This window comes from Microcaecilia unicolor, chromosome 2, assembly GCF_901765095.1.
Source record: "Microcaecilia unicolor chromosome 2, aMicUni1.1, whole genome shotgun sequence".
NCBI lineage: Eukaryota > Metazoa > Chordata > Amphibia > Gymnophiona > Siphonopidae > Microcaecilia > Microcaecilia unicolor.
In genome coordinates, this window is record NC_044032.1 from 11,224,429 (window position 1) to 11,248,507 (window position 24,079).

Here is a 24,079-nt window from a genome sequence, read left to right on the forward strand (position 1 = left end):
ACCCCTTTTTAAACTCTGCTAAGCTAACCGTCTTCACCACATTTTCCGGCAATGAATTCCAGAGTTTAATTACACGTTGGGTGAAGAAACATTTTCTCCGATTTGTTTTAAATTTACTACACTGTAGTTTCATCGCATGCCCCCTAGTCCTAGTATTTTTGGAAAGCGTGAACAGACGCTTCACATCCACCTGTTCCACTCCTCTCATTATTTTATATACCTCTATCATGTCTCCCCTCAGCCGTCTCTTCTCTAAGCTGAATAGCCCTAGCCTCCTTAATCTTTCTTCATAGGGAAGTCGTCCCATTCCCGCTATCATTTTAGTCGTCCTTCGCTGCACCTTTTCCAATTCTACTATATCTTTCTTGAGATGCGGCGACCAGAATTGAACACAATACTCAAGGTGCGGTCGCACCATGGAGCGATACAACGGCATTATAACATCCTCGCACCTGTTTTCCATACCTTTCCTAATAATACCGAATAATATCCTCAGTTGGAAAAATCCTTGGAATTCATGTAGACAAATTTACACTTCAACCACAGGTTCATTTTATAACCCAAAAGAACTTTTTTTTTTACTAATGCAGAAGCTGCGGCATATTTGGAAAAACTTCGAGGAAGAACAATCCCGCCTCCTCGTGCACGTTTTACTGTTCAGTCTACTAGATGACTGCAATGTTATTTATCTTGGAGCCAAATCAATAAGCTACACATCCCTTTTACAATATTCACTTGAATCAACATTATTAAATTACTAGGAACAAATTTAAATCTTTGTGACTGACAAAATGTCCTAAAAAGAGCAAGATCTTTGGAGAGAGCCCCTCCGAGAGGCCTTGCCCAAAGGTACAGATGAAGGAACGCACAAAGGGATGTGCAGGATGCCTCGGAGCAAGTTCTCCCTTTATGGCAACAAGGTGCTGACGTCGGCTTCACCAGTGCGATTGGCAGCAATTCCCTTTGGCTAGCATTTGAGTTTGAGCAAGGTGACATATTAACCCATTAGTGCCCAATGTTCCCATTCGTCTATGCAGACGACGTCACAATATATATTCCTTACAACCATGACCTGACCGAAATCATGAATGAAATCAATCTCAGCATGAACATCATGGACTCATAGGCTAATGCACATATATCCAGAAATGTTTAATAATGCCTTCTGTTATATTACTATCATGAATTCCATTACCTTGCAACCCAAAATCCATCTGTAATACCAAATATGTATTCTCTTCTTTCTTCCACTATCCATGATGTATTGTAAGCCACATTGAGCCTGCAAAGAGGTGGGAAAATGTGGTACACAAATGCAATAAATAAATAAAACTTAACACAGAAAAAACACACTGCCTTATCCTCTCATCCCAACACAATATGTACAAACCCACAAATATAAACACCCTGGATTACACCCTTCCCATCTCAGCCTGAAAATCCTCGACGTTACGATCGACTGAAACCTTACACTTGAGAGCCAAGTGAAACAACAAAGAAAATGTTCCACTTAATGTGGAAACTCTAAACAAGTGAAACCATTCCTCCCTAGGGAAACATTTCGTAATTTGATACAATCAATGGTATTAAGCCATGCTGACTACTACAACGGAATCTATTCAGGATGCAAAAAACTCATAAAAAAACCGCAGACCGCTGAAAATACGGCAGCCAGGCTCATATTTGGAAAAATGTGATTTGAACGCGCCAAACCCCTCAGAGAAAAACTGCACTGGCTCCCTATAAAAGAACGTATAGCTTTGAAAATCTGCACCCTGGTTCAGAGAATTATCTACGGCGAAACCCCGGGATACATGACCGACCTCATAGACCTACCATCCAGAAACACAATCGGATCAACACGAGAGCATACCTAAATCTCCACTGCCCAAACTGCAAAGGACTCAAATATTTATTTATTTATTTATTTATTATATTTGTATCCTGCACTTTCCCACTAAAAGCAGGCTCAATGCGGCTTACATAGTAATAGGTAACACAGAATTTTGTTATGTAAAGTAGGAAATTAAGTATAACATAATACTAGGATGGATGGGTAGGTAGAGACAGGTGATAGAGAGAGGAAGGTAAGGTGGGAGATAGAATCTGGGTCAATGTCGTTTTCTCTTCAGTATATGTAAGGTATAAATCAACATACACATCTAGCTTCTCCTATATAAGCACACAATTGTGGAACGCACTACCAAAAGCCATGAAAACAACATTTAACTATCTAAACTTCCAAAAACGATTAAAAACCAACATGTTCAAAAAGACATACCCAACCGACCCAACTTAAACGCCTGAAGCATGCAACACAATGAAACCAAAGCTCGTAATGTCATAAACTAACTCTTCTGTTCCTCTTCATGATTCCTAAATGTGTCTGTACACATGAACCTTAACACAACACCTTATTGTATTTGTTTCTCTACCGGTGTTGGCAAACGCCTTCACTGTATTATGTAAGCCCACATTGAACCTGCAAAAAGGTGGGAAAATGTGGGATACAAATGTAACAAATAAATAAAATTCATATGGGAACATTGGGCACTAATGGGTTAAATTAAAATTGAAGGGCTTATTTCCAAAACCCTCTAAGTTCAATGCAACTAATATGGACTTAGAGAGTTTTGGAAGTAAGCTCTTCAATTAATTACATAAATAAAATGAGTCTGATTATTAAATAAATAAATATTCTCCTGTACTTGGACTTGGCTCATCCACTCTTACTCTGTCTAGTTTCATGCATCCTTTCCGACTTCCCAAGCAATTTTTGCATGTTAGTCACCCTTGTTTTCTGTCTGACTCCTGTTATTCTATTTTATCTCTCTAGGTATTCCACGTCCACTTGCATCCTATGTCTATGACAACATACTTTGTTGTTATTATTTATTTATTGCATTTGTATCCCACATTCCCCCACCTATTTGCAGGCTCAATGTGACTTACGTAGATTTGTTGACATTATCGTAACAATATATCAGATACAATTAGTAATGTGTGACGATCAAGGACGGGAAGAGGGAGAAGGAAGGTAGTGATAAGGATAGTTGTATAAGGTGACCATTCATAATTGAGTGGGTTGGTGAGGTGACTTAGTGAGGTTATAGGTGTTCATTGTAGGCCTTGTTGAAGAAGAATGTTTTCAGAGATTTTCGAAAGATAGTTGTTTCGTTGATTGCTTTCAAGTCTGTGGGTAGTGCATTCCATAACTGCGTGCTCATGTACGAGAAGGTAGTGGCATGCATCAGTTTGTACTTCAGTCCTTTGCAACTGGGGTAGTGCAGGTTGAGAAATTTACAGGATGATCTTGTGGCGTTTCTGGGAGGTAGGTCCACGAGGTTTAACATGTACAGTGGTGGAAATAAGTATTTGATCCCTTGCTGATTTTGTAAGTTTGCCCACTGACAAAGACATGAGCAGCCCATAATTGAAGGGTAGGTTATTGGTAACAGTGAGAGATAGCACATCACAAATTAAATCCGGAAAATCACATTGTGGAAAGTATATGAATTTATTTGCATTCTGCAGAGGGAAATAAGTATTTAATCTCTCTGGCAAACAAGACCTAATACTTGGTGGCAAAACCCTTGTTGGCAAGCACAGCGGTCAGACGTCTTCTGTAGTTGATGATGAGGTTTGCACACATGTCAGGAGGAATTTTGGTCCACTCCTCTTTGCAGATCATCTCTAAATCATTAAGAGTTCTGGGCTGTCGCTTGGCAACTCGCAGCTTCAGCTCCCTCCATAAGTTTTCAATGGGATTAAGGTCTGGTGACTGGCTAGGCCACTCCATGACCCTAATGTGCTTCTTCCTGAGCCACTCCTTTGTTGCCTTGGCTGTATGTTTTGGGTCATTGTCGTGCTGGAAGACCCAGCCACGACCCATTTTTAAGGCCCTGGCGGAGGGAAGGAGGTTGTCACTCAGAATTGTACGGTACATGGCCCCATCCATTCTCCCATTGATGCGGTGAAGTAGTCCTGTGCCCTTAGCAGAGAAACACCCCCAAAACATAACATTTCCACCTCCATGCTTGACAGTGGGGACGGTGTTCTTTGGGTCATAGGCAGCATTTCTCTTCCTCCAAACACGGCGAGTTGAGTTCATGCCAAAGAGCTCAATTTTTGTCTCATCTGACCACAGCACCTTCTCCCAATCACTCTCGGCATCATCCAGGTGTTCACTGGCAAACTTCAGACGGGCCGTCACATGTGCCTTCCGGAGCAGGGGGACCTTGCGGGCACTGCAGGATTGCAATCCGTTATGTCGTAATGCGTTACCAATGGTTTTCGTGGTGACAGTGGTCCCAGCTGCCTTGAGATCATTGACAAGTTCCCCCCTTGTAGTTGTAGGCTGATTTCTAACCTTCCTCATGATCAAGGATACCCCACGAGGTGAGATTTTGCGTGGAGCCCCAGATCTTTGTCGATTGACAGTCATTTTGTACTTCTTCCATTTTCTTACTATGGCACCAACAGTTGTCTCCTTCTCGCCCAGCGTCTTACTGATGGTTTTGTAGTCCATTCCAGCCTTGTGCAGGTGTATGATCTTGTCCCTGACATCCTTAGACAGCTCCTTGCTCTTGGCCATTTTGTAGAGGTTAGAGTCTGACTGATTCACTGAGTCTGTGGACAGGTGTCTTTCATACAGGTGACCATTGCCGACAGCTGTCTGTCATGCAGGTAACGAGTTGATTTGGAGCATCTACCTGGTCTGTAGGGGCCAGATCTCTTACTGGTTGGTGGGGGATCAAATACTTATTTCCCTCTGCAGAATGCAAATAAATTCATATACTTTCCACAATGTGATTTTCCGGATTTAATTTGTGATGTGCTATCTCTCACTGTTACCAATAACCTACCCTTCAATTATGGGCTGCTCATGTCTTTGTCAGTGGGCAAACTTACAAAATCAGCAAGGGATCAAATACTTATTTCCACCACTGTATGTTGGAGCGTCTGCATGAATGATTTTGTGTACAATCGTGCAGATCTTGAACGCAATGCGTTCCTTAATTGGGAGCCAGTGAAGTTTCTGTCTTATTGGTTTTGCATTTTCATATTTAGTTTTTCCAAATATGAGTCTAGCGGCCGTATTCTGGGCAGTTTGGAGTTTTTTGATTGTCTGTTGTTTGAAAACTGCCTAAGCAAAGTGTACCCACAAATTGCACCTACTTTCTCTGCAAATATGTCTGGCAAAAACAATGCATGTAGTTCTGAAAAAACAAAAACCACATTTGGTCTTTCCTTGCCTGGGCCTAACCCTATCCCACGACTCCATCTACGTAAATAGAAGTATGTAAATTGTGGAACATTGGGTTTGCATTTACCCAGATACAGGGTGGGCAGCTGACATGGGGTAAATGTCTTTTGAAAAATTGTCTCTATATGGAAAGAGATTTTAGAAAACTAATTATTTCTTCTGACTGGCTTACAAAAAAATGAAAGCTTACTTTAAAGTCCAGCCTCTTCCAGATGGATTGGCGGCATTATTTCTGAGACTAGCAACTCAAGCTTTGTTTTAGAAAGTGTAAATGTCTTTGTAGAATTCTGTAATGTTGCAACTTGGAAGTCATTTTGATTTGATGGAAGAAGGGTGCAGTAGGCTGGCCTAGTGTCAGTCTTTTGTAGTGCTGCTTTGGTAGATTCAAATACCTCAGACTGGCATATTTTGAGATGGAATGGGAGCTTTTTCTCCATGAACTAGCACACTAGTCAACACCAACCCACTCTATTTGTTTACCTTAGCCAAACTCAAAACATATAAAGATAAGAATCATGAACACGCAAAAATGTAAACATTAATCAACAATCAGAGGGGAGAAAAGGTTGCGTAAACGGTCAAAATTTGACCTGTTTATAAAAGGTTGACAGTTTATTCCATTTAAAAGATGCTACACAGCTAAATGAAGACTTTCTAGTTGATGGAAAATCTGGCTTATGTCATGGAAGGTAGGATAAAAAAACATTTCTTGAGGTGAACAGAGAGTACACACTGTGGTATCTTCTGAGCGAAATTGATAATGATGTTTAAAATCCTGGTGACATTTAAATATTATGTACCACTCGGTAACCAGTGAAGGTCCTTAGGTACAGCAATAGTAAGGTCCATTATCTTTGTCCCTGAAATCATCCAAACTGCAATGTTTTGTATAAATTATAACTCTGTATGTGGAAGTAGATATACACTGCCATACTACCATTAATAAACTGCATGGCAGGAGGAAAAGGACCTCAGATGGTGCAAAGAGTTGTTGCACTGTGGTTTCAAATAACTTCTTTTAATGTCAACATAAGGGGAGCATGAAACATGTGTGACCTTATAGGACCGCAGTCTGTAAGAGTGTACTTCAGCACCCTCCACCTACACTGAGGGCAGCAACCTCACCAGCTCATCTCTTATCATCCCATCCTGCCTGTTACTTCAGACAAGGGGATCTTATCCAGCTGTCACTATATTACTGCCAGCTTTTACGACCTTTATTGAATGCTGGTCAAAATCATTTCCATCAAAAATCTTCTTTATACAGCAAAGATCCTTGTCTTTTTAACTTATTTTCTTTTTTTATAAATTTTATTCCAGGGCCGCCGAGAGACTGGGCCGGGCCCAGGACAAGGCCGCCCCCTGGGCCCTCCCCCACTGCCACCCCCCCAGGTTGTTGCCGCCGCCCCCCCCCCCCCCCCAAGGGGGGCCCGGCGCCACAGTCCCACCCGCCTCCGTCACCGGGCCGGGCCCCTTCCATCCAAACCCCCGCCAGCAGAAGTGCTGTCTTCTGACTCCGGCGTGCGCGGCACACACAGACGCGCTCCTCTCAGCTGATCTTCGCTGTACTCTGCAAAACTTCTGTGCGTCTGACACCCTGCATGTGGAGGGGCCCGGTGGCGGGTGGGACTGCGGTGCCGGGCCCCCCTTGGAGGCCCTGGCCCCGGGAATTTTGTCCCCCCTGTCCCCCCCTCTCGGCGGCCCTGCTTTATTCCAACTACTTTATGCAACAAATATCCTTGCCATTTTAGCTTTTTTTTTAATAAACACTATTCCAACTACTTTGCCCAATCACAGCAGTAAAAAAAAATATATTTTTAGTGACACTTACCTTTGCTGGATCCCAACAAGCACCCGTTTCACCGTGGCTTCTTCAGGGGATCATATCCAGCTCTCACTATATTACTGCTATCTATCCGCCGAAATAGTTAGCAGTAATATAGTGACAGCTGGATAAGATCCCCTTCTCTGAAGTAACAGGCAGGATGGGATGATAAGAGATGAGCTGGTGAGGTTGCTGCCCTCAGTGTAGGTTCTCTATGGATCTGGAGGGTACTGAAGTACACTCTTAGAGACTGCGGTCCTATAAGGTCACACATGTTTCATGCTCCCCTTATGTTAGGAGAAAGTCAAAATAACCTTATAGTGACTTCAGGCTTCATTCTCCCATTCCTTTCCAGTTTGTCTACGTTGTTTTGACTGTGTCCTCCTCTGGTTTTTGTAGGTGGGAATAAATTTCCCTGTCAGCTCCTGGGACCTGCTCGCAAGCTTTCCCGTATCTCTGACTTCCTGACGTACTTACCCCTAAAGATGCCTCACCAAGAGGAGATGCTGAGAGAGAGGCTAGCCTCCCCTGGGGCAGGTAAATTCAACTCTGCTTTGGCTTTGCTAGTTTATCTGGATTCAAGGCCTGCTGCAGAGACATACGACTGGTTTAGCCCTCTGTGAAAATCTTGAAACACGACTGTGTAGGCAGATTTAAATTAAACATTGATGGTCTGTGCCGTCTGTTGCCTCTGAGGGAAAGTTCAGTTAAGGACAGAAGCTTTAAGGGTTTGGTCAACTGTTGGCTTCAATTTGACTACTTCTACTGGTTTTAATCTTATACTTACCTTAGCAAAAACATTTTGTGGGATGTTTTGTTATTGTTTTTAAAGCCTATGATGCAAATAACATGACAGTTCCAGAAACCTCTCTTGAACATTGATGCCTCAGGGACAGTTACAGCAAGAAAATGTCTCTGCTGTATTTCTAGATATCAGCCCAGATCTGACACAGATTAATATGGCTGATGTTTTATCAGGGGAATATATGCTTTGGGGATAACTCCTCAAAAGATCTTCAAAACATTGTTCTATTATAGCCCTACAGGAATGACAATCACAAAAACATAAGAAGCCTTCTGATAGAAATTCTAAACATTAAAGCTCCATCTCTGGCCATCTTCAAATCTAAGCTAAAAGCCCACCTTTTTGATGCAGCTTTTAACTCCTAACCCTTATTCACTTGTTCAGAACCCTTATTTTATCATCCTCACTTTAATATTCCCATATCTCTTGTTTGTCCTGTTTGTTTGTCCTAATTAGATTGTAAGCTCTGTCGAGTAGGGACTGTCTCTTCATGTTCAAGTGTACAGCGCTGCATACGTCTAGTAGCGCTATCCTATATAATAATTCTCACCGCCAACGTTCTGAAGCTGCCTGGGATCCTGGCTTCCGCCGTGGTCTGCTAGGTGCTGTAGATTAAAATGAAGTCATGAATCCCACTGATTGGCTGCGCCTCGGGTGAAGTCACCAGCCAGACGCACAGCAAAAAAACGCGACCCAGCCAGCACAGCAAAAAAACGCGACCCAGCCAGCAGCAAACAGCAAACATTTCCCTACTCCTCCCCCTGCCTAGGAATCGCTCGAGACTGGCTGCAAACATCCCGAAACACCCACGCACACTAACCGCCATCAAAAAAACGTCACCGCCCTGCCTCTCCTCTACAAGTCCAGATTCGGACTGACGGAGAGGACGAAGAGGGAGGATGGCGAGTGAGCGCCTGCGGCGACTGTCCAATGTGGAGGAGGCAGGTGAGGGCTCAGGGCGGCCGTCGGGGTCCAGTGTCGACTCGGAAGAGGGGGGAGGGTCAGAGCGGCGGGTCCGACTCCAGCGCAGCTGTCATTCCCGTTCACTCAAAACAAACCAAGCAAACCTAGGAGATGCTGCAGGACATTTAATACACAGGAGTGGAAGTGAGCAACGTAAGTCTACTGTAAGCAAGGAAGCCCATTGGTTAATCTCTGTTTCCACTCCCCTACACAGCCGTCATTGGTATACATTCAAAACCAAGCAAACCTAAGAGCTGCTGCTTCACATTTGCGTTTTAAAATTGTTGTTCCATCTGAAACAAGTCTAAAGGTGTTTCAACTGGATAGACAGTGCCTTAAAATGTGGAGGACAAAAGGAGAGGGGAGACAGACCCTGCAACCGGGAGGGAGGGAGACCGGGAGGGGGGACCCTGCAACTGGGAAAAAGGGAGGGAGGGGGGGAGACCCTGCAACTGGGAGACAGACCGGGGGGGAGGACCCTGGCACATACTCTCATTCTCACACACACTCGCACCCAGTCTCACTCTCTCTCTGTCACACACTCGCACATTCACTCTGTCTCACACAGTCACTCTCACACACACTCTCTCAAACATACACACTCCGAGGAAACCCTTGCTAGCGCCCGTTTCCTTTAAAACAGAAACGGGCCTTTTTTACTAGTAGAAATGATAAGTAGTAATAGGAGTCTTTGGGATTCCGGAATGTTGCTACTCTTTGGGATTCCGGAACCTTGTTACTCTTTGTCCTTTTCCCTTATTTGTCCTGTTTGTCTGTCCTAATTAGATTGTAAGCTCTGTCGAGCAGGGACTGTCTCTTCATGTTCAAGTGTACAGCGCTGCGTATGTCTAGTAGCGCTTTACAAATAATAAGCAGTAGTAGTAGTAAAGATGGAAATCTTAAGAAAGCGGTTGTGAGACCATTATTAAAGGATCAGTCTTTTGATATTAATTTAGTTGAGAATTATGTGCCTATCTCATCACTATCCTTGATGGCCAGACTATACTAGTGAGGTGGTGTATGATCAAGTTTTGGATTTTTAAAGTCTCAGGAAATTCTGGACATTAATCAGTTTGGTTTTCGTGCTTTGCATGACACAGAGACTTTATTGCTTTCATTGTTGGATACCATCAGAACAAGATTTAATAATGAAGATCGTTATTTGTTAATTAGCCTGGATATTTTGGCAGCGTTTGATATGGAGGAGTATTTTCAAAGCACAGAATTACAAAGTTACATAGAGGCTTATTTTCAAAGCACTTACTTGCTATGGAACATGCTTTGAAAATGAGTTGCAATCAATTGGTTTTACTGGTTAGGTTTTGAAATGGTTTAGCTCTTTCTTGACAGGTAGGAAATTTGGTGTCAGATTGGTTTAAGTAAGTCAGAGTAACTGGAGTCTCTCAAGGGTCCGCTCTTAGGGGTCCTTTTACTAAGGTTTGCTGAAAAATGGCCTGGGGTAGTGTAGACACGCATTTTCAGCATGCGCAGAATCATTTTTGAGCTCACCTGCAAAATATGCCTTTTTAAAATTTTTGACGAAAATGGACATCCTCCTTGCAGACATCCTCAGAAAAAATGTTTCCTTCCTGACGCAGCTGTGAGTACAGCGAAACGAGACGTTCTTGTTGAAGGAATAAGAAAAGAATACAGGAGGAATGAGGACGTAAGGAGTAAAGGCACTGCAGTGCAGGACCTGGCCACAATAGAGAGACGGACGGAGCAGAACAGCAGGATCGTGAATCCGCAGACAGCCCTAAGAATACAACGGAAAACAGAAGAGAATGGTTCATTGATCATTAAGTTAAGTACAGACTTTCTTTGTATGACAAGGATTCACATGAAGTACTAACGACTTATAGATGGAAAGCGATGGCCACAAATGCTCGTAGTCTAAGCAATAAAGTTCACGACCTTCAAGCCCTAATGTTGGAAGCAGACTTAGATGTTGTTGCAATCACAGAGACGTGGCTCAACAGTTCCCACGAATGGGATGCAAGCATACCAGGCTATAATCTATTTAGGAAGGATAGAGAGGGTCGTAAAGGTGGAGGAGTAGCTCTGTATGTGAGGAATGATATCACGGCGACTGAAATGACAGGGACCTGGGGAAAGGAAGAAGCGATATGGATCACCTTAAAAAGAGAGGATAGAACCTCTGTCCATGTGGGTGTTGTCTACAGACCCCCGACACAATTAGAGGAACTAGATAAAGATCTGATCGCAGATATTCAAAAATTAGGAAAGAAAAAAGAGGTTCTGTTGATGGGAGATTTCAATCTGCCAGATGTAGATTGGAAGGTTCCGTCTGCCAAATCGGAAAGAAGTAGAGAGATCGTGGATGCTTTCCAAAGTGCTCTGCTCAGACAAATAGTGACAGAACCCACAAGGGAGGGAGCGACGCTAGATCTGGTGCTCACAAATGGGGATAGTGTGTCAAATGTCCGAGTGGGTGCACACCTGGGAAGCAGTGACCATCAAACGGTTTGGTTTGGTTTGATATGACGGCTGAAGTGGAGGGCGGCCACTCTAAACTCAAAGTCCTGGATTTCAAGAGTGCTGACTTTAGTAAAATGGGGGAATACCTGAGGAAGGAGCTGATGGGCTGGGAGGACGTACGAGAAGTGGAAGGGCAGTGGTCCAGGCTGAAAAAAGTGATAAATAGGGCCACAGACCTTTATGTAAGGAGAGTAAATAAAAGCAAGAGAAAAAGGAAACCGATATGGTTCTCCAAGCAAGTGGCTGACAAAATAAAGGCTAAAGAATTAGCGTTCCAGAAATATAGAAAATCTCAAGAACAGGAACACGGGGAGGAATACCGGATGAAACTGAAAGAAGCCAAGAGAGAGGTACGTCTGGCGAAGGCGCAAGCGGAAGAACAAATGGCTAGAAATGTAAGGCTCAATGTGGCTTACATTATGTTGCAATGGCAATCACATTAATTATATTACAAATAAGGTGCATTAGAAAATTAGGTAAAACTGATATCATGATCCGCAGCGTCAAAAGCTGCTGAGAAATCTAGCAGTACTAACAACGAGGCAAATCCCTTGTCTCGGTTTCTGTGAAGATCATCTAGCAGGGATACGAGGACCGTTTCTGTTCCATAACCAGGTCTGAATCCAGATTGACATGGATATTTTATTTATTTATTTGTAGCATTTGTATCCCACATTTTCCCACCGATTTGCAGGCTCAATGTGACTTACATTTGCCGTAATGGCGGTTGCCATTTCCGGGTAGCAGAGTTACAAAGGCATTGCATTAAGGTGCATACATACATGGTAAAGAAGAATATATTATGGTATAGCATATAAGTTCCTGAGTGATAGATAGGATTGTAACATACATTAGGTCATCGACTATAGATAAACCTTATTTGACATAAGGATTAAAGTGATAGTGCTTGATCATTATTAACGAAGAGGTTACTTATTCAAGTGGTAAAACGTTTGATTATTCCAGTTCATGTGCAATCTTATTTAGTTTTGAGGATAGGTGTTATTGGTATGCCTTCTTGAACAGTTCAGTTTTCAATAGCCTTCGGAAGATAGTGAGGTCTTGCGTTGTTTTTATGGCCTTCGGTAGTGCGTTCCATAGTTGATTGCAAATGTAGGAGAAACTGGTTGCGTATGTGGTTTTATATTTTAGCCCTTTACAGTTGGGATAGTGGAGATTGAGGAATGAGCTTGCTGATCTTTTTGCGTTCCTAGTAGGCAAGTCTATAAGGTTTGACATGTAGGCTGGGGCTTCCCCGTGAATGATTTTGTGGACCAGGGTGCAAACTTTGAATGCAATTCATTCTTTTAATGGGAGCCAGTGTAGTTTTTCTCTTAGGGGTTTGGCACTTTCGTATTTCGTTCTTCCAAATATGAGTCTGGCTGCTGTGTTTTGTGCGGTTTGAAGCTTCTTAATGATTTGTTCTTTGCATCCGGCATAGATAGCATTGCAGTAGTCTAGATGGCTGAGTACCATTGATTGTACCAGGCTGCGGAATATTTCCCTTGGGAAGAAAGGTTTGATCCTTTTAAGTTTCCACATTGCGCAGAACATTTTCTTTGCGGTATTTTTCGCATGGTCTTCGAGTGTGAGATTTCGGTCAATTGTGACTCCCAGAATTTTCAGACTGCCTGAGACCGGAAGGGTGTAATCTGGGGTATTTATAGTAATGGGTTTGTTTGTGTTATATTATGAGGATAGGATGAGACATTGTGTCTTTTCTGCGTTTAGCTTTAGTTGGAATGCATCCGCCCATGAGTTCATTGTTTGGAGGCTGTGTTTGATTTCATTTGTGATTTCGGTTATATTGTGTTTGAACGGGATGTATATCGTGACATCATCTGCATAGATGTATGGGTTGAGTCCTTGATTGGATAGTGATTTGGCTAAAGGTGTCATCATTAAGTTGAAGAGGGTTGGTGAGAGCGGTGATCCTTGTGGTACTCCGCATTAAGGTTTCCATGGTGTCGACGTTTTTGAGTTTGAAATCACTTGATATGTTCTTGTTGTTAAGAAGCCTTGAAACCAACTTAGTACGTTTCCTCCAATCCCAAAGTAGTCTAGGATGTTCGAGAGTATTTGGTGGTTAACCATGTCGAATGCGCTGGACATGTCAAATTGTAGGAGCAGTACATTGTTCCCGTTTGCAATCAATTGTTGGAATTTGGTTATGAGGGTGGTTAGCACTGTTTCAGTACTATGGTTGGATCGAAATCCTGACTATGATTCGTGCAATATTGTGAATTTGTTTAGGTAGTTAGTAAGTTGGTTGGTTACCATGCTTTCCATTATTTTACTCTTTTCTAGCCATTCATTAAGTTGAAGACAGACTGTTCTATGAGTTTCCCTAGAAACGGGATGTTGGATACTGGCCTGTAACTTTCAAGTTTCTCCTGGTCAAGGTTGTTTTTCTTCAGCAGAGGGCGAACCACTGTCCTTTTTAATGCTGTTGGTAGTTGCCCATTAGAAGAGAGGTGTTCACAGTTTTTGTGGCGCCTTCTATAAGGCCCATACTTGCCTGCTGCACTATCTTTGATGGGCATGGACTAGGGAGCAGGTAGTTGGTCGAAGGTCTCTTAGGATTTTGTCAAGGCTCTCCTCTGTCATTAGGTTAAATGTGTTTCATCTGTCTCTGTTAGGAGGGGGCGAGTTTGTGCAACCCTGGTTGACTGGTTGGACACTGGGTGGGATTGCCTGTAAATCCTGGTGGAGACTTTTAATTTTGTTGGGAAAGTATGCAGCAAAACCATTGCAGTTCAGTTTAGACTGGGGAGGCTGGTTTTGTTGTGGGGGTTGCAGTAGGCTGTTTACTATACTGAACAGCTGCTTGGTTGAATTGGCAGCCTGTGCAATGCATTGAGAGAAATACTGTTTTTTGGTTGCTGTTAAGGCTTGGCGGTACTTTGCCATGTGCTTCCTGCAGTTTAGCCTGTCTTCATCCAGGTGAGAATTGCGCCATCTCCTTTCCAGTTTTCGTCCTTCGTGTTTAAGGATTTGAAGTTCAGGAGAAATGTGAGTGGGGCATAAGACCTTTTTTAGTGGTGCTTTACCTAGAAACATTAGAACTGTGAACATCCATCTAAAAATCCGAAAAGACCTCAAGACTCACCTCTTCCGGAAAGCCTACCCGGCAGACCCGAACTAATTCATGAACAATGCATCACATCTTTCGATCTAAGAAATGAACAATACCCCTTCCACATAATCCTATTACTTCAAACTGTACAAGTTTTACCACTCCAGTTATAATTAAGTGTACTTCTACCCTTATCCTACTCTGTATTGCTCACTAGAAGCTGTAGCCCCATCCCCGGATTTAAAAATGGTCTTTAAAAAGACCGTTTGTTAAATGATCCGTCTGATGCTGCACGTTGCAGAAACAATCCTTGTCTGCACATTTCTCATTTGTGGCTTGAGTTCTCTTCATCACGTCACTTGATGATCATATTTTATCATCGTCATTACCCACAAGACTCCTGATGTAGGCCATCTGGCCGAAACACAACGTTGTGTCAAATCATTTTTAATGTGGAACCCCTTTCCACAGTGAGATGAATCGGGGTCCAAAGGAGTGCCTTCGGACACGGAGGTGTAGGGGGGGTGGCAGAAGGCGCAGTTCAAATCTAATTCCCATGACCACAACTTTCTGTCTTCTAGGATATAGGTGAATCTTTGTCCATTTATGTTCCCACATAAAGTCTACATGAGTAAAGATAATTTACTTATGTGTATAGTATTTATGTGAGGCAGTTTAAAGAGAATGAAGAGATTGAAACTGAGACTGGAGAAGTTTAGTGATAGAAATAGTCTTTATTCTCACCGAATGAATCTGCCAGCTGTTATACACATCAGTCAAATTCTGGGTTCAACGGACCGTAGCTTTGCCGTCATCCGACTCAAGTTGGGGAAGGACTCCGACTCTAGCTCAGATGCACAGTCCTTATATAGCATTTGCAGTCCATACAACTCAATGGAGAAAGACTTTTTTTCTAATTTTTTTTTGCATCTATGAATCATACTTAACCGCAGGTCAGGTGCCCATCTGCCCCTCCTTTCTGAGATTACTCCATAACGCCAATTTCCGGACTTGTAAACATCTTTCCTAATATAGAGAGATCAGTTTCTTTGTATCTTGTGACTCTGGGAGCCATCTTATAAGGACAGACTCCATCTTATGAACCAAACTTTTTACCATTTCTGCCATTTATTCCTTCATCTTAACTCTTACACTGAATTTGAAAGTTGTACCAGGTTTCAATAAGACTCACCAAGCAGTCCTGCTCTTGCAGGCTCTCAGCTATAAGGCCATCATCTGCTTTTCAGGCCTAGTCAGTGCTTTTCAGCTGTTTAAGCTATGTAACTTGGCCCACCACTATTCCAGTGGATGGGTCTCAAGCTGGGACACATATTAACAGCTTCTACACCATATTATTTGAAACGAGTTTTGTCCATTTACCAGCCAAGAGGGGTGTTAAGAACAGAGACTGCCATGCGACTGTCAACGGATGAGGTAGTGCATTTACACTATGCTGACACAAAGGCTTCTGCATTTGTGTCGGCGGGAATTTCATTATGGAACGCTCTCCCTGGACAGTTTCGCCTTTGCGATAGTCTTGTGCAGTTTAAAAAAATTTTGAAGACTATAAGCATTTTGTGGCTGCGTTTTTTTTTTTTTTTAAACTATTTTTCTGATATTGTGGGGACTTCGTTGTAATGTGTTCTGCTATATATCGTTTTGTGCAATCATGTGTAATGGATTATGAATGATTTATTGGAAACTACCTAGTTTTAGGTGGTCTATAAATTTTTTTTTTAATTAACAAATTTAAAATTGTTCAATACAGTTTCAATTAGAAAGCTAGTTCCTTGGCGGGAAGGGGCAAGGTAAAGGAAGGAGAGTCTGTGCATACTTACCCCCACTCCACCCCACCCCCCAAGCTCCCCTGTTTGAGGCTCCTCAAACGTGAGTCATCAGCCCCTTCTATCTAAAAATACACAGTTTCTTTAATTGTGGGGAAATGTTTATCATGCTGTAGTTCATATAAGATCTATGGTATTGCAGTAAGTTTTGGGAATTTTTAAGACTGACCCTAGGCGCAGACTGGCTTTCTGCTGTTCTAGATACCATTTCTGTAACCCTCTGTCCTGTTTCCTTCTCTCTCCAGGTTTGACAGCAGTACACCAGAAGCAAGGTGTCGAGACTTTACTGGTCTTCCAGCTGTCGGAGGCTGGAGATCTGTTCTTCCAGCCTTTCATCCATCAGAACCCAGCACCTGAGAGTCTGCAGAGGAGAGGACTGGAGGAACCTGAAACAGGAGCCACACGGAGCTGCCATTTACTGCCGGAGACCTCAAAGGGCCCACAGAGGAGAGAGTCAAGGGCTCAAGACCTGGGCAGTGCACAGAGATACCTCTCATCAAAGGGGCTTCAGGGTGCTGGTGCACCTTTGCAGTCGGGAGATGACAGTGAGGCCCATGTCTCCCTTTCTGACCTGGAGTTCTGTGTTAATGACTCAGAGAGTGCGACATCAGAGCAGCAGGGTGGCTCTGGTGCAGGGGAGGGGAGCAGTGACGACGATCGGGTTTCCCTTTCTCACCTGGAGGTGGTAAATAATGACTCAGAGAGTGCCACATCGGAGCAACAGGGTGGCTCTGGTGCAGGGGAGGGGAGCAGTGACGATGATCGGGTTTCCCTTTCTCACCTGGAGGTGGAGAGCAGTGACGATGAACAGGTTTCCCACTCTCACCTGGGGGAGGAGAGCAGTGACGATGAACAGGTTTCCCGCTCTCACCTGGGGGAGGAGAGCAGTGATGATGAACAGGTTTCCCGCTCTCACCTGGAGGTGGTTAATGACTCAGAGAGTACCACATCGGAGCAACAGGGTGGCTCTGGTGCAGGGGAGGGGAGCAGTGACGATGATCGGGTTTCCCTTTCTCACCTGGAGGTGGTAAATAATGACTCAGAGAGTGCCACATCGGAGCAACAGGGTGGCTCTGGTGCAGGGGAGGGGAGCAGTGACGATGAACAAGTTTCTTGCTCTCACCTGGAGGTGGTTAATGACTCAGAGAGTACCACATCGGAGCAGCAAAGCGTCTTGGGTCCGGTGGAAGGGGGTACAGCTGTTGGGCAGCGCAGCGAGCGGGGGACTGACTTCAGCCTGATGGAGGGGGGCAGTGATGAGCAGTGTCGTGAAGAGAGTGAGGAAATGGGACAGGGTGAGGCGCACACCCATGTCGTCCTAAGCACAGCCACCATTTCCCGTTGCCGACGCTGGCTTAAGGCGTTCTTGAGGGACCAGAAGCGAATACAGTACAGTGCTCAGCGTGTGGGAATTCGCCCCACTTTCCACTGCCGGCAGCTGTTCAAACTTGCCGAGCTGCAGGTGCAGAACAAAACGATGTATGCAGAGCTGCGACAGCGCTTTCGAGCCTGCATGAAGCAGCAGCTAGTGGTGGGGCGTGAGGATATGGAGCCCCTGGAATTTGTGTCTTTTCCAGACCCTGTGGATCCCTTGGTCTGGACAGATGACCTGAGCCTGCGACTCACTGCGTCTTGGAAAGGACAGTGGAGAAACTGGTGGGAGGAGCAGTTAGGACTGAACAGGAGCCAGAAAATTCAGGCCCTTCGAGAGAAAAGGCGTCAGCAGAAGCTGGCAAAGGGCAGATGCAGCCTCTCCGGAAGCTTCACCTCATCTGCTAGCTGTAAGTCTGACCTCTTAGGCTCCAGTGACTACTCACTGTGCTCAGCTGATAGCCAGTGGTTGACAGAAAGCCCCTCTGACCTTGGCAGCTGCTCCCTGACAGTCACATCCAGGGACACGTCCCAGCTAGTTTCCATTTTAAAGGCCCCTGGAAAAAATGCTGACTGTTCACAGACTGAGTTGGCACCAGCCCTCAGAGAGCATTCGGAGTTTGTGGACCAGCATGACTCACCTCCAGTTGCCGAGCTCCTGACTGATGAAGGAAAGGACACAGATCTTGTGAAATCTGTTCAGTCTGGCAGCTGGTTAGGGTCTCGGGGTCAGCTAGAGAATCACCTGGTGAATAGCGGTCAGCAGAGGCATGTAAAAAGCTCTCAGCCCAGCTCTACAGTTCAGCTACCATCATTTCACTCCCAGCCGTTGTCCTCACAAGCTCTGCAGTCTCAGGGGATTCCTAGGGAGAGAAGGAAGATTGTGCAGGATTACTTCTCTGCTCTACCTGACAGCAAGAAGCATGCAGAACATTTCTTGGGAACCAAGACACAAGGAAGCAGGCCAGCAACCCCTGCCTCTCAGGTCAGGCTGGCTGAGTCCCAGCCACAGAGGAAGAGGGCCAGAATGGGCTTCTGACTGTGTCTAGGAGAACTGCTGTAAATAGGTGGTCTGTGTTTTTCTGCCACGTTCTCGCCTGTGTTCAATGTCTGTTCAAAGAAAGTGCCTTTCTCTGTCATACATGATAGTTCTTCCTAAGGTAATAAGTGGAAGCGTTTTTTAAAGAAAGCTGAGCAGTTACTGGAATCTACATACTTTGGGTTTATGATCCTAACTTACAGCTGCTGTTTCTTCTAAAGCCACCTAAATTGGATCCTAACCTGACTCCACTCCTAGCTTCCCCACGTATTCAAAAGTACCACAGTTAAATGGTGGCAGTTAACAGCAAAGCAGTCAACCACACACCAAGCTTTAAACCAGTAATAAAGCTGAAACAGTTTTTCCTGCAAACGCACTAGTCAGAAACTAAGAACTACTTAAGATGGAAGATCCTGCATTATTTAAAGCTGTTGGCTGCCACCATTTAAGTTAGGATCATAAATCCAAAGGTAGGTTCCAGTAACTGCTCTGCTTTTCTTTGCAGTGGTCTCCCTTGTATACAGCTCCAGAAATGAAACCCTTTAAAAGGAATTTTATATTGCTGTGAATTCATGCAAGATTAAAAGAAAACCTTTTGTACGCTGATCATGTTCTACTGGTTTCTTCTACTTAGGACCATTAACCTGAATGTACAACCTTCCTTCCTTTCATTCACACCTCTCCTCTGTTACGTCTGTACTCGCCTCGCCCTTTGGAGGCCAGAACCGGTGGTCGCTATGGACTATCACCCGTTCCAGACTTCAGCCTAGTCCAGTCCGGATCTTCCAGGCTGCCAGATCTGTCTGTCTTGTTTGACCCTGCACAGCTCCCGTAGTTGCCTGGTGATTGCTGCAGCTGAGCCTCAGCTGCTGCTGGGCTTATTAGCCATTTGGATTCTCTCTGGCTTTGACTTTGCATCGTCTAAGGCCCTGGTATGTTGGTGCTTGTTGCACTTCAGCCTGAGTTTGTTTCCTTGTTCTAGTTGCTGGCCTGAAGTTTTTGCCTGTTTCTAGTTAGTCTATGATTAGTTTAGGGTTTGCTTGTTTCTTAGTCTTGTTCCCTGTTTGTAGTTCTTGTGTAGTGCTTAGGTTTCTGTGTTGTCTGTCTTCAGTGGCTGCTTGCAGCTTTTAGTTCTTTCCCTTGCTTGTCAGTGTTAGTTTCCTGCTTTTGTGGCTGCTTGCAGCTCCCAGCTTCTGTCCCCTAGATTGTCCTTTTCCTGCCTTGTGTTGTGTTGTCTATTCTGTGAGTCCTGGCCCAGTTTCTTGCCCTGCTGTCCCTGTATGTTCCTTTCCCCTCTGACCCTCAGTCCTGGTTCAGCCTAGTGGGTATCCAGTCCTGCCGGCCACTTGCAATCAGGAGCTCAACTCCTGGTGAAAGGGGGCCAAGTGCAGGTGAAGTTTAAGTGTCGACTACACAAAGACTCCAGTATTTTTTCTTTATCACAAAAACATTTTATTGTATTGCAATGCCCGCTAACCTCACTAGCACTGCTGCCTACTATTAAAACCTCACACATTCACTCCTCCGCTCACCTTGTGCCTGCTCTGCTTTCCTGCTTCTTTGCCTCTGCTGCTACTCCAGTCCGGGGGTCCAGTCCTGTTCTGCCTAGTCTCCGGTGTGGGGTGGTTTTGCCTGCCACTGCCGCTCCTCGGCAGTGGCCCAAGGGCTCACAAACCAGTTTCCAGCTTTGAAAACGTGACATCTTCCCCTTTTTTCTTTACTTTATTTTTAATTTTTAGCTCCTACAAAAATCAAAGGATGATTGAAGTCTCTTACTAAAAACCTACCCATGTGTAACTTATCAACACAACCATATGACTGTTTTCTTAACTTTTCTGTTCTCTAATTGATTCTGTGCTAAGTGTCGGGCACGCAAACTTGCCAAAGAATCGGAATCTCCAAATCTGTCTCTCTTTCTTTTAATAATTTTCATATACTGTCCCATTACTTTAGCTTTAACTATTAACATAGACAGTGTTCTGGTTTTTCTCCGAGGACAAGCAGGCTGCTTGTTCTCACTGATGGGTGACGTCCACGGCAGCCCCTCCAATCGGAATCTTCACTAGCAAAGTCCTTTGCTAGTCCTCGCGCGCCCGCGCGCACCGCGCATGCGCGGCCGTCTTCCCGCCCGAAACCGGCTCGAGCCGGCCAGTCTTCTTTTGTCCGCACTCGGTACGGTCGTGTTTTCGCCGTGTCGAGCCCCGGAAAGTCGACCTCGCGCGTCCTTTTTTTCGTTGACGTGTGTTTTCTTCGGAAAATCTTTTAAAAATTGTTGGGAAGTGCTCCGGAAGCCCCCCGGGCTTCGTTTGTCCCTTCCCGTATTTTTCAGTCTTTGCCCCGGTAAGTTTTCTTTCGTCGTCGGGGTAGGCCTCTTTTCGGCCTCGGTCGAGATTTTCTCCCTTCTAAATTTTTGGTGCTTCAATTCGCCATTTCGGATTTTGATTTCGCCGGCGTGATTTTTCCGCCCATGACATCGAAGCCTTCCAGCGGCTTCAAGAAGTGCACCCAGTGCGCCCGGGTAATCTCGCTCACTGATAGGCACTCGTCGTGTCTTCAGTGTCTGGGGGGCCGAGCACCGTCCTCAGAACTGTAGTCTGTGTTCCCTGTTACAAAGGCGGACTCAGGTAGCGAGATTGGCCCAGTGGAACGTTTTGTTCTCGGGCTCTTCGTCGGCATCGACACCAAGGCCATCGAGTGCATCGACGTCGTCAGCGTCCAGACCTTCATCCTCGGCCGCCAGTGCATCGAGTGCATCGAGGCATCGGCCCTCTGCATCGGCGCCGAGACATCGGATAGCTGCATCGACGTCGGTGGTACCGGGACCTCGTCTGCTGATGTCGTCGGACGGTGGTGCATCGTCAGGAGTGCAGGTGAGGGCTGTCCATTCCCCTGCTGGTGGCGGTGAGCCTTCGGGTGGGTCTCCCCTACCCTGAGGGCTCCTGCGGTACAGCCCCCCCCGAGATCGACCTCCTTCGACCTCGGCCCCGAGGAAGCGACAGCTGGATTCTACGTCCTCCTCGTCGGTGCCAGGGAGCTCCGGTGACATGCTTTGGAAGAAGTCGAAGAAGCATCGACACCGGTCTCCTCCCCGCGTCGGCACCGAGAGCTCTGGGTCGCCGAGGGAGTCGGCACCCAGCAGGCATCGGCACCGAGAGGACCGCTCACCCTCTGTTCAGGAGGTGTCGATGCGCTCCACTCTGGACAGCCCGGAACAGCCTCCATGCCCGGAACAGGTTCTGACGTCGACGCCTGCATCGACCTCCATGCCTTTCTCTGCAGCCGCTCTGAACGAGAGCCTCCGGGCCGTTCTCCCAGAGATTCTGGGAGAGCTGTTGCGCCCTACCCCTCCGGTACCGGCGGTGCTTGCGCCTCCGGTACCGTCGAGCGTGGCGCCGGCTGGCCCATCGCCCGGGGTGAGGTTACCGCGTGCGGTGCCAACTGCGGCCACCTCCCAGGAAGGCTCCCCGACTACGTCGGCGGAGGGAGCTTCGCCGATGCGGGCGAGGGAGTCTACCTCTCGACGCCCCCATCGTGGACGTGGCTCCACTGAGTCGAGCCGGGCGAGGTTGCAGACACAGGTTCGTGAACTTGTGTCTGACACCGAGGGTGAGGCCTCGTGGGAAGAGGAAGAAGACCCCAGATATTTCTCTGACGAGGAGTCTGAGGGTCTTCCTTCCGATCCCACTCCCTCTCCTGAAAGACAGCTTTCTCCTCCTGAGAGTCTGTCTTTCGCTTCCTTTGTCCGGGAGATGTCTACGGCCATCCCCTTCCCGGTGGTTGTGGAGGACGAGCCCAGGGCTGAAATGTTTGAGCTCCTGGACTATCCTTCTCCACCTAAGGAAGCGTCCACTGTTCCCTTGCACCATGTCCTGAAAAAGACATTGCTTGCGAACTGGACCAAGCCATTAAGTAATCCCCACATTCCCAAGAAGATCGAGTCCCAGTACCGGATCCATGGGGACCCAGAGCTGATGCGCACCCAGTTGCCTCACGACTCTGGAGTTGTGGATCTGGCCCTAAAGAAGGCTAAGAGTTCTAGGGAGCATGCTTCGGCGCCCCCGGGCAAAGACTCTAGAACCTTAGACTCCTTTGGGAGGAAGGCCTACCATTCCTCTATGCTCGTGGCCAAAATCCAGTCTTACCAGCTCTACACGAGCATACACATGCGGAACAATGTGCGGCAGTTGGCGGGCTTGGTTGATGCTCTCCCCCCCCGAGCAAGCCAAGCCTTTTCAGGAGGTGGTCAGGCAGCTGAAGGCGTGCAGAAAATTCCTGGCCAGAGGGGTGTATGACACCTTTGATGTTGCGTCCAGGGCCGCTGCTCAAGGTGTGGTGATGCGCAGGCTCTCATGGCTGCGTGCCTCCGACCTGGAGAATAGACTCCAGCAGCGGATTGCGGACTCGCCTTGCCGTGCGGACAATATTTTTGGAGAGAAGGTCGAGCAGGTGGTAGAGCATCTCCACCAGCGGGACACCGCATTCGACAAGTTCTCCCGCCTTCAGCCTCTACCTCTACAGGTAGAAGATTTTTTGGGGGAAGGAGGACTGTTCCCTACTCTTCTGGCAAGCGTAGGTACAATCCCCCTTCTCGACAGCCTGCGGCCCAGGCTAAGCCCCAGCGCGCTCGCTCTCGTCAGCAGCGTGCGCCTCAGCAAGGCCCCGTGGCTCCCCAGCAAAAGCAAGGGGCGAGCTTTTGACTGGCTCCAGCAGAGCATAGCCGACATCCAAGTGTCCGTGCCGGGCGACCTGCCGGTCGGGGGGAGGTTGAAAGCTTTTCACCAAAGGTGGCCTCTCATAACCTCCGATCAGTGGGTTCTGCAAATAGTCCGGCAAGGATACACCCTCAATTTGGCCTCAAAACCTCCAAATTGTCCACCGGGAGCTCAGTCTTACAGCTTCCAGCACAAGCAGGTACTTGCAGAGGAACTCTCCGCCCTTCTCAGCGCCAATGCGGTCGAGCCCGTGCCATCCGGGCAAGAAGGGCTGGGATTCTATTCCAGGTACTTCCTTGTGGAAAAGAAAACAGGGGGGATGCGTCCCATCCTAGACCTAAGGGCCCTGAACAAATATCTGGTCAAGGAAAAGTTCAGGATGCTTTCCCTGGGCACCCTTCTTCCCATGATTCAGGATTGGCTATGCTCTCTGGACTTGAAGGACGCCTACACGCACATCCCGATACTGCCAGCTCACAGACAGTATCTGCAATTTCAGCTGGGCACACGTCACTTCCAGTACTGTGTGCTACCCTTTGGGCTCGCCTCTGCGCCCAGGGTGTTCACAAAGTGCTTGGCTGTAGTAGCAGCAGCACTTCGCAGGCTGGGGGTGCACGTCTTCCCATATCTCGACGATTGGCTGGTGAAGAACACGTCCGAGGCAGGAGCCCTGCAGTCC

At 46.2% G+C, this 24,079-nt stretch overlaps 1 protein-coding gene across 2 annotated transcripts in view; it reads left to right on the forward strand.

The window, feature by feature from the left end:
• The window catches only part of TAF1C (TATA-box binding protein associated factor, RNA polymerase I subunit C), an 81,436-nt gene extending 62,150 nt beyond the window's left edge, over positions 1 to 19,286 (forward strand). Inside the window, exons 14-16 of one of the 2 annotated variants that reach the window (XM_030192749.1) lie at positions 7,491 to 7,628; positions 16,524 to 17,065; positions 17,303 to 19,286. In XM_030192749.1, coding sequence (XP_030048609.1) covers positions 7,491 to 7,628; positions 16,524 to 17,065; positions 17,303 to 18,688 — 2,066 coding nt within the window. In that variant the 3' untranslated portion in view covers positions 18,689 to 19,286. Of the gene's footprint in view, positions 1 to 7,490; positions 7,629 to 16,523 lie in introns of both variants that reach the window. The other variant, XM_030192748.1, reaches the window with a different exon arrangement.
• Positions 19,287 to 24,079: the final 4,793 nt, after the last annotated feature.